This window comes from Hipposideros armiger, unplaced genomic scaffold, assembly GCF_001890085.2.
Source record: "Hipposideros armiger isolate ML-2016 unplaced genomic scaffold, ASM189008v1 scaffold_732, whole genome shotgun sequence".
NCBI lineage: Eukaryota > Metazoa > Chordata > Mammalia > Chiroptera > Hipposideridae > Hipposideros > Hipposideros armiger.
This window is the reverse complement of record NW_017732082.1, coordinates 377207-386967: the sequence shown is the minus strand read 5'-3', so window position 1 is coordinate 386967 and position 9761 is coordinate 377207. Positions and strand designations below refer to the sequence as shown.

The 9761-nt window shown below is 50.3% G+C and overlaps 1 protein-coding gene across 4 annotated transcripts in view; it reads left to right on the top strand.

The window, feature by feature from the left end:
- Positions 1 to 9091, top strand: part of KCND3 (potassium voltage-gated channel subfamily D member 3) — a 220882-nt gene extending 211791 nt beyond the window's left edge. For 3 of the 4 annotated variants that reach the window (XM_019627458.1, XM_019627459.1, XM_019627460.1), the window contains 5 exons: positions 4359 to 4460; positions 4807 to 4896; positions 6415 to 6471; positions 7684 to 7931; positions 8659 to 9091. In XM_019627458.1, coding sequence (XP_019483003.1) covers positions 4359 to 4460; positions 4807 to 4896; positions 6415 to 6471; positions 7684 to 7931; positions 8659 to 8860 — 699 coding nt within the window. In that variant the 3' untranslated portion in view covers positions 8861 to 9091. The remainder of the gene's footprint in view (positions 1 to 4358; positions 4461 to 4806; positions 4897 to 6414; positions 6472 to 7683; positions 7932 to 8658) is intronic. The other variant, XM_019627461.1, reaches the window with a different exon arrangement.
- Positions 9092 to 9761: the final 670 nt, after the last annotated feature.

The following is a 9761-nucleotide window of genomic DNA, read 5'->3' as shown; positions in this document are numbered from 1 at the left end:
CCAACCCTATTCCGATTTCCCCAGTTTTAGTTGGGGTGTGTGTGTGTGTGTGTGTGTGTGTGTGTGTGTGTGTGTGAGTTTTATACAATGTTATCACCTCTGTAGGTTCATGCGTCTGCCACCCCATCACCACACCCTTTTATAACCACACCCTCCCACCACCCCGTCCCTAACTTCTGGTGACCACTTATCTGTCCTCCATTTATAAAACGTTTCCATTTCAAAAACGTTATATCAGTGGACTCATACAGTAGGTAACCTTCGGAGATGGACTTTTTTCATTCCGTGTAGTTCCTGGACATGCATCCAGGTTCTGTGTATCCATAATGCGTTCTTTTCTCGTGCTGAGCAGTATCACATGGTCGGGATGTACTAAGTGTGCCTAACCACTCGCCTGTTGAGAGACATCTGGGATGACTCCACTTTGGGGTTCTTATAAACAAAGCAGCGGTGAACATTCACGTACAGGTTTCGGTGTGAACATACATTTTCACTTCTCCAGGGTAAATGTCTCCGAGTGCAATCACCCCTGTTCTCTTTTGGTTTTTCTATTTCTCCCTCATTTTCTTCCTCCTGCCTCTCCCAGGGCAAGAGATGCCAAAACTCATAGCCAACGGCACCCGCCAGCCAGACAACTAGGAAGCACTTAATCATGAAGGGTTTCTAGGGGCCTGACAGGTACTTGAGCATAGACTGTACCTGGAACTGTACCCAGGGTGGCAGCCTCCTCCATCTGGACTGCTCCTCCAACCCTGGCATCTCCACACCTGTTGAAAATGCAACTTCCTGGGTTTGGCTTGTCAAGTTTAGAGACTTGACTGACAGGAGTTGAAGTTTAGGGGAGGAGGAGGAATGTTAGGATAGCAGGATGTGGCCTGGAAGTTCGCAGACCTGAGCTGAAGTGTTGTTAGTTCACCACCTTGCCCTGAGTCATGTCCTCCATTTTCTTGTCTGTAAAAGAGCCTACATGATCTCTACATTCTCTTTCAACTCTCTTTCAACTCTCATGTTGTATGAGGTCTGACAATTAAGTTCACGAGCTTATCCTAGAAAAAGTGCTACACACCTCACTGCTCAATATCACTACAGTCACCTTCGAAGTACTCCCCTTGGGAAGTTATGCACCAATGCCAGTGCCTAGTCCACCCTTCAAAGCAATTTTGGAACTTTTTTGCTGGAATGGCCATCAGAGCTGTCATTGTATTACCCTTGATGTCCTGAATGTCATCAAAATGTCTTCCTTTCAATATTTCCTTTATCTTTGGGTAAAGAAAGAAGTCATTGGGGGCCAGATCAGGTGAATAGGGAGGGTGTTTCAATACAGTTATTTGTTTACTGGCTAAAAACTCCCTCACAGACAAGTGCCATGTGAGCTGGTGCATTGTTGTGATGCAAGAGCCATGAATTGTTGGCAAAAAGTTCAGATCGTCTAACTTTTTCATGCAGCCTTTTCAGCACTTCCAAATAGTGAACTTGGTTAGTACAAATTCATCATGAATAATCCCTCTGCTATCAAAAAAGGTTAGTAACAGGGCCGGCCATGTGGCACATTGGTTAAGAATTGGCTTGAGAGCACCGGCTCTGAGCAGCAGAGCTGCGGTTCGGATCCCACATGAGGGCCAGTGACGCTGCGCCCTCTACAGCTAAGATGGTGAATGACAGCTCGACCTGGAGCTGGGCTGCCGTGATTCGCCGGAGACGGCGTAGGCTGCAGTGGGGTTGCAGTGGGCTGCCATAAGCTACTGTGAGTTGGCTGGCAGCCAGCGTGAGTTGCCATGAGCTGCCGTCCATTGGCCGGTGACCAATTGCCTCACCCGGGAAAAGCGCAATGATAATACCAACATGGGCCAGTGAAGACACATCCTCCACAATTAGACTGAAGAACAAAAGGACAGCAACTTGTCTGTTCCCCTTCCCTGACTCCCTAACGCTGTTCCCCTCCCCCAATTCCCCAATAAAATCTTTTTTAAAAGAAGAAAAAAAAAAAGGTTAGTAACATCGTTGCAACAAATTTCCGAACTTAATTGTCAGACCTCATATTTATGACCATGGAAGAGAGTGAAGCTGACCCGTCCACACAAAGACTGAGCCCATCGCAATGGCTTTATCAACATGGATGTCTGACCAACTGTGTGGAATCATCTTCCTTCCAGGGCCATCACAAGCCTTGCTTGAGCACCTGCTCCATATAAAGCTCTATGCTGAAGACAAAAGTATGCATAAGCCACAGACTCTGGCCCTCAGGAGCTCAAAGACAAACCAAAGAGCCTCACCAAATGTCATACACTGGGTATGGTTCTGTAATCACATTGTAAACGTCTTTATCCTGTGTGGGAAATGATTAAATGATACAGTACATTTGATATGACAATCTGTTCCTTTCATAGAGCCCAGGGTAAGATAAGATTAAAAGAAGTGCCACAAAGGAGAACAGGAGAATCTTTCATCTCTAGAAAGTAATGAAGACAGACCCCAGATATGAGACAGGTCTGGCTCTAAGTGGTGCAATCAAATTTTATAAGGCTATAATGAGCTTGACACAATTGGATTTCCATATGTGGCTCTTAACACCCAGTTCTCACCCAAAGCAATAGCAGCCACATCCTCGAATATTAGACTAGGAACTGGCTTGAGTGTAGACATCTAGCTGAGGGTAAGGCTGGAGCAGGACTCCCAGGGAGAATTGCCCTGGACCTGAATGAATGTTCTCTGCTCAGAGAGAAGAGAATGATAGAGCTTACTTACCACCCTTTCTCTCCGAGGTCCCCCTTTCATTCTGTCCACCTAGAGAAGCATTCTTCCTCAGACTTACAGGCAGATCTTCCAGGTTCAAGTCCTGGCCTCTTCCTCATATTTAGAAGCCAGGGAAAGGAGTTGAGTCATCCCTGCAGGGGCGTGCTGTCCACAAGGGACCTCTCAGGAAACAAGAGATAGAGTGTGTCCTCTGTGCTTCTGTTGACAGCCTGAACCCGAGTCCCTGGCCTCCTTATAGCAAATGAACCAGCCCAGCAGGACACTTGGACGGGACACGTCCCCATGTTGGGGAGAGTGTGGAAATTGCCACAATTTTCCAAGAACGCTTCTTCTGCTCAGAGGCCATACTGAAGTTCAATGTGGACTTTCCCAGAGGCAGGAGGAGGGACCCCTCGGTCCCAGGAGAGGCTCTTTGTTTTCAGTAGCCAGGGCCTGGAGCTGGGTCTAGAGCTACAAGAGCCCAAATTCCAGCTGCATTGTTTTAAACCAGCAGGAACCCCTCTACTCCCAAAGGCCCTTCCCTCCTAGGCCTCACTCTGTGGTTGTGCTGCTGTCATCATGACACTGATTACGGCTATTAGGAGGGAGAAAGGCAGCCAGCATCTGCAGTGCGTCCAGCCCCTCCCACTGCCCTTGCAAGCAAGAGAGATGGGCTCGCTTTGAGATACCATGAAGCCTCCCGGCAGGAGGTCTGCTCAGGGTTTCCCAGGTGGGAGCTGGGAGATTTTCAGTTCTCCGAGTTAAAGCCAGAGGTATATGGAAATGTGTTCCATCCTGCCCTCTCACGCACACACATCAGGCCACCTTGTCACATTCACATGCACCTACACTCATCCCCACAGACACACACAGCAACATATGCAAGTATTGACACATCCGTGCATGAATCCACTCCCAAAGACAGACAGACATGCAACTGTAAATTTATTCATTAACTTAAGAACTACTAGGTACTGGGGATACTAACTGAACAAAACAAAAACTCCTGCCCTCATGGCGCTTACATTCTGGCAGGGGAGAGAGACAGTAGCAAGATAAGTATATAGAACTTATCCTACCTTAGTAATAAGTGCTAAGGAAAAAACAGAAAGTGGAGAAGGAGTTAAGAAGCATTGAGGGGCACACATGCATGCATGCTTTTTGCTTTTCTCGTAATGAACCCATATTTGGGCACCTGTACTGCAGGGAACTCACTGGACCCCAGGGGAGAAGCATAGGAGAGCTGTAACACGTGCTCCTTGGAAGAGCTCATGTCTATTTAGAGATGAGAAATACTCAGACATGATAAAAGTCATGACACTTTGGGAAGGAGGGAGGGCTTTGATGAGTAGTATTTCTCCTGCCAGGATGACACCCGGCTGGAGAGATGAGTGGAAACCCCTAGGAACTCTGACCATGACCGAGCTGCAGAAAGCGGGTGCAGAGCGTCTGAGACCCAATCCAGCGCCCACAGACAGAGGTGGTGAGGCTGGGAAGACGCGGCTTCCTGCCCTGCCTCGGGCATCACCGGGGAACCCAGCCTCGCTGGGAGAGCCCACTGCCACCCGCTTTTCCAGGCCTGCTCTCTTTAGACCTCATCCTTTGATTCTCTCTGCCCATCACAGAAGGCCCGCCTTGCCAGGATCCGTGTGGCCAAAACAGGCAGCTCCAATGCCTACCTGCACAGCAAGCGCAACGGGCTCCTCAACGAGGCACTGGAGCTGATGGTAGGCGCCTCGAGGACCTGGGCTGGGAGGTGGAGGGGAACCTGGGCTTGTCTGCTTCCCGCGGCACTCACGCCCCAAAGCCCCAGTCTGAACCCTGGGAAGGATATGTTTCCAAACTTTCCCCAGGGAGCAGCCCCCCTCCACATACCTCTCCATGAGACTGTCACCGCTACCCCTAAACCAGCTTTAGACCAAGGGCCCCCAGCCCAGAAGCTACCATGTTTTATGGTAACTGTAACAGTTGATTCACCCACATTTTTCTGGTGCCCGCCTATGGAGAAATGAAGGGGATGGAGAAAGGAAGAGCCGCCAGCTTAATACTCAGCCTCTCTTCTTTTCTCACTAGGGCACCCCGGAAGAGGAGCCCATGGGCAAGACCACCTCACTCATCGAGAGCCAGCACCATCACCTGCTGCACTGCCTGGAGAAAACCACTGTGAGTCACAGCCCACGGGCACCTTCTTTCTCACCCCTGAACCCTGGCCCTTTTCTGAGGGTAGAACTCACAGAGTGAGAACTCGACTCACGTCCTCATCCTGGGGCGACATTCTGAAGTCAAAGTCTGTCCCCTTCAGGTCCAAAAAGTAGTGATGAGGTCTCTATCAGCCCAAGGAATGGAGCAAGGTCACCAGGGTAGGGACACCAGCTGCCCTGCAGCACAAAAGAGGCCATTACCCCCAGCCTTTCCACAGCCCCCTACACCAGGCCCCGTGGCCCATTTCTTGGTGACTGTGGGCTAAGGAAGGGCTCTGATGGGCATCACTCTTCAAAACTAGGGCTGAATGTATACTTGATCGCGACAGGACTGTACAGAAGAACATCAGTTTTTGTCCTATCCCTGGGGCTAGGTTGATGCCATTTGTGGGTCCCTTTGCTTCCTACATTCCTCTTTGAACAGGAGACGGTGAGTAGAGGAGGCAGCACATCTATTTTGCTAGCCAGGAGTTTTATTCTTACCACTTCCTCTTAGTCACCCTGCCATTCCCAGGGAGGTCAGATTCTGAAAGGCTTGTTGTTAAAATAGAGCCGTGGTTTAGGACATCATAGTCGGAATGTGGAATGATGCCTGTGCCTCACCAACAGGCTGAAAGGAAGGGCAGTGGGGCCGACCCTGGTCCCTTGGCCAAAAGTGTTAGGAATAATAGGGAAGGGAGAAGCCAGGCTGGACAACCAAAGAGAGACAGAGCGAAACCCTTCCCTGTCCCGTCCTAGAACTTGCCTCCCCAAAGAGCCAATAGCCGGGGCCCAGCACACTAAGAAATAGCTTTCTAAATGTCCCAGATCCGGACCTCCCAGATGTGGGGGGGAACAGATGCTATTAGGTGACTCTTACGATGAGCCAAATGTGGACACTGTGGGTGGCAGTTAAACCCAGTGAGGACCCAGAATGGGAAGTATTCTGAAAACCATCATTTCCAGATGTATCTGGTATTTCTTAGAGTTAAGAACTATGTATGCGTATCTTCAGTTTCCCTCAATGTCTCAGAGCTTGCCAAAGGAATAGGGCTGGACCCAACTGCCCTTTCCAAATTGCATGTGCTGGGTGGAATGTGGACATTGAAGGGACACGGGTGGAAAGATCTGGATTTGAAGAGCTGGAATGCTGGCGTTGAAGGAGTGGAATGCTGGATCTGAGGGAAAGAATGTTGGATTGTGGGGATGGGATATTGGGATTAAAGACATGGAATGCTGGATGTTAGGGGGGAATGTTGGGATAAGGGAGGCAGAATGTTGGGGTGGAGGGAACGAATGTTGGGTCTGAGCAGGGTCATGTTGGAGCCCAGGGTGGGAATGTTGGGGAAAGGGAGTGAGAATGCTGGGAGCAAGGGCTGGAATGTTGGACTCAAAGGGTGGAATGCTGGGATTGAGAGACTGAATGTCAGAACTGAGCTTGGGAATGCTGGAATGTACAATCAATGGTGTTCTTATCTTCTGTTGGCATGTTGTCCTGTAGGGGTTGTCCTATCTTGTGGATGATCCCCTGTTGTCTGTTCGAACCTCCACCATCAAGGTATAACTTTTTAAAAATTCAATCAATGTTTTCCTCTCTGATTCTTCTGAGTCTGTGGGTTCTCCTCTTTGCCCCCTGGTCTGGTCTGGTTCTCTGCATGTGCTGCTGTTGGTTCTTCTGGGGCTTCTCCTTCCTGCCCACTGCTGCCACACCCAGTACCAGCTCAGGCTCCCAGCTGTTGTGCTCAACTACCCAACTGCCTCTTTGATTCCCTCTTTTGACCTCCCCAGGGGCTAGGAGGGTTTGGTGGAACACGGCATCAATGTCGGTATCCTGGAAGAAGTGTTCATGTACACATCTGTGCTACACCTGTGCCACCCCTCCACCCACCCCCCACCCCGCTAGCTCCATGGGGACTCCTGGTATTGGCTGTCAGCGCTGGTCTCTCCCTGAACTCTGTTCTCATACTACTTCTCTTTAGACTTTCTTCACCCTCTGGCAGCCTTGGTCAGACCATTAATGTCATAGATTTTAAATCACCTTGGCCATACAGCCATTTTTTAGTCCTCCTGGGTTCAACTCCTTCCACCCTGATGCCCTCTAGTCAGGAGGCTTTTAGCATTCCCTTCCCATGCTTACACTTGACTTAGGGAACCCTGTGCCTCCAGGTATCCTTACCCCATAATCAAGTGACAAGGAAATAATTAAAAGAGATTGTAACCCTGACAATTTGACCCCATTAGCCTTTAAGAGCAAAGCTCTCCAAATTCTGTGAACAATCCAGTGCCTTTAAAAGCTTGTCTCATGCTTACCCAAGATTCATAAGGATCTCACCCATTAAATTCAGAAAAACCAACCTAGCAGACCAACTACCCATAGCCGTGACTCCCTGTCTGCCATCCCCGGGAGGTCCTGTGCAAAGCCTGCAGAGTAAGTCAAGTCTTTGCTTCTAGCCTTGACGATGCCACTAAATCCCACCACGACCCCTGTTATCCCTTCAGCTCAAAGCTGTAGATGGAGCGTACGTCACATCACGATTTAACACCTTCGATCTGATGGCCAGAGCTGCCCATAGAACTCTCTTTCCTTCTTCATTTGGTGCCTGTGGGACCTCACCTCTCCTGAGTGCCTGTCTGTGCTCCAGGCAGCTGGGAGTCCTCCTCTCACCGGCCCAGAACAGAGACAGGCAGCCATGCAGAGTACGGGGGCGGGGGGCCCGTCCCCCTCCCGCCTACCTCCTTTGCCTACGTCTTCTCCTTTTGCTTCCCACAGAACCACGAGTTTATAGATGAGCAGATGTTTGAGCAGAACTGCATGGAGAGTTCAATGCAGAACTACCCATCCACAAGAAGCCCCTCGCTGTCCAGCCACTCGGGCCTCACGACCACCTGCTGCTCCCGTCGTAGTAAGAAGACCACACACCTGCCCAATTCCAACCTGCCGGCCACTCGCCTGCGCAGCATGCAAGAGCTCAGCACAATCCACATCCAGGGCAGTGAGCAGCCCTCCCTCACCACCAGGTGGGTGGCGTCCATCCCCATCACTCCCAAACGCTGGAGCCACTCCATTCACAGGACTAAACAGCCTCAGCGTTAGGAGAGCCTGAGGGTCCTCGAGCCCCCCTCTCCCCTTACCTGATGCATGAGCCCCACCTCCCTCGCACACCTTCCTTCTCATCCTTGCAAGTTAACCCAAAGGTCCTTTATGTGCTTTGGAGGTTACTACAGCAGGCTTAGGCCCAGTGTGGGGTTAGATACCAGAAAAAAATAACAACAACAACAAAAATCCAAAAATGACCTATTCCAGTGCAAAGAATGAACTGACCATTTTCTCAAGGAAATAATTTCACAATTGTGTTACGCGTGGCTTGTCCCAGGCTGATTTCGAATCACAGACTGACTTTTCCCTCCTTTCTCTGCTTATATTTAGGCCACTTCCCACTACCTCCAGTGAGTTGCAAGGAATTCAGGGAAAGCAAGTCAAATGCCATACACGATAGGTCAACAATCCGCTGGCGGGAAACCGTATACTCTGATCCCCAAAGCCCAACACCCACGACTTGGCAATTGTCGGTAGTTTAGGAATAATAATTAGAATGGATCATTACAGGCAAGGTGACCAAAAAGAAGACAGAGGGACAGCAAAACCTCCTCTGAGTCACCATGAGCTAGAAATGTAGGGGGTCGAGGAAGCTTTGGGGACACTAGCAAGAGGAACCCACATCAACTCACTCTTTTTTTATCCCAGTCGCTCCAGCCTTAATTTGAAAGCAGACGACGGACTGAGACCAAACTGCAAAGCATCCCAGATCACCACAGCTATCATCAGCATCCCCACTCCCCCCGCGCTAACCCCGGAGGGGGAAAGTTGCCCCCCCACTGCCAGCCCGGGCCCCAACACGAACATTCCTTCCATAGCCAGCAATGTTGTCAAGGTGTCCGCCTTGTAAAACCATGGGACAGAGGGCCAGTGCGGGGAGTGGGAGCCGAGGGGGCTGGCATGTCGGTGGGTGGCCACTGGGACCACTCCCCCCCCTTTCCCCATTCTTTCCGCCTGCCCCGTTGCACCCCTAGCACTGAAACTTGTGCCTGCAAGGGAAAAAGGGCAGCACAGGGGCCCCTGAGGTTCACTGCTGCTGGCGTGGACATAGCCTTGTGATCCTGCCTCTCACTGGGGCCAGAGGAAGGGAGGGTGGGTGGGATAGGGGATGGGACGGTGGGGGTAGAGGCTGCGTGCCCGGACCCGGCCTGCAGGGGGAGCCTCAGACCAAATAACAATTGTTTCCGGAGACCTCGGTGAGGAAAATACAAGACCAAGAGCAGCACAGAGGCCAGAGTTGTCACATGCAAAACAGGAAGAAAATATAACACTGTGTATTTAAGCACCTTTTCAAGGCTCTTAATGGATAATATTTATTCATGGGAAAAGGTGGAAAAGAAAAACACCAATGGATTTTTGTGAAACGTTTTTTTCTCCACGGACCCAATACCTTTGAACCAAAACAATGCGTTATTTTATGAGGGTTGTTTTTTGTTTGTTTTTTTCCTCCTTTTATATAGCAAAGCTTTTAGGCTAAGAAGTCAGTGACTGCTGAGTTCTCTCTCCATTCCCCCAGGTGGGTGAGGTCAACTGAGTCTGGGACCCCACTGCCCAGCTGACCTGCACGGAGCTGCCTAGTGACCACACAGCAGCAGTTACCCTGTCTGCCCCTGTCTTTTTTGTCTCTGTACCTCTCTGCTTCACCCCGTGGCTGTTTTTCAGTGGCCAGCCATCTGTCTCTACATGGACCCCAGTGATCCTGAGACACGTTATTGGTGTTCTCCACCGCCGGGCACCTGCGGGTGTGTGCC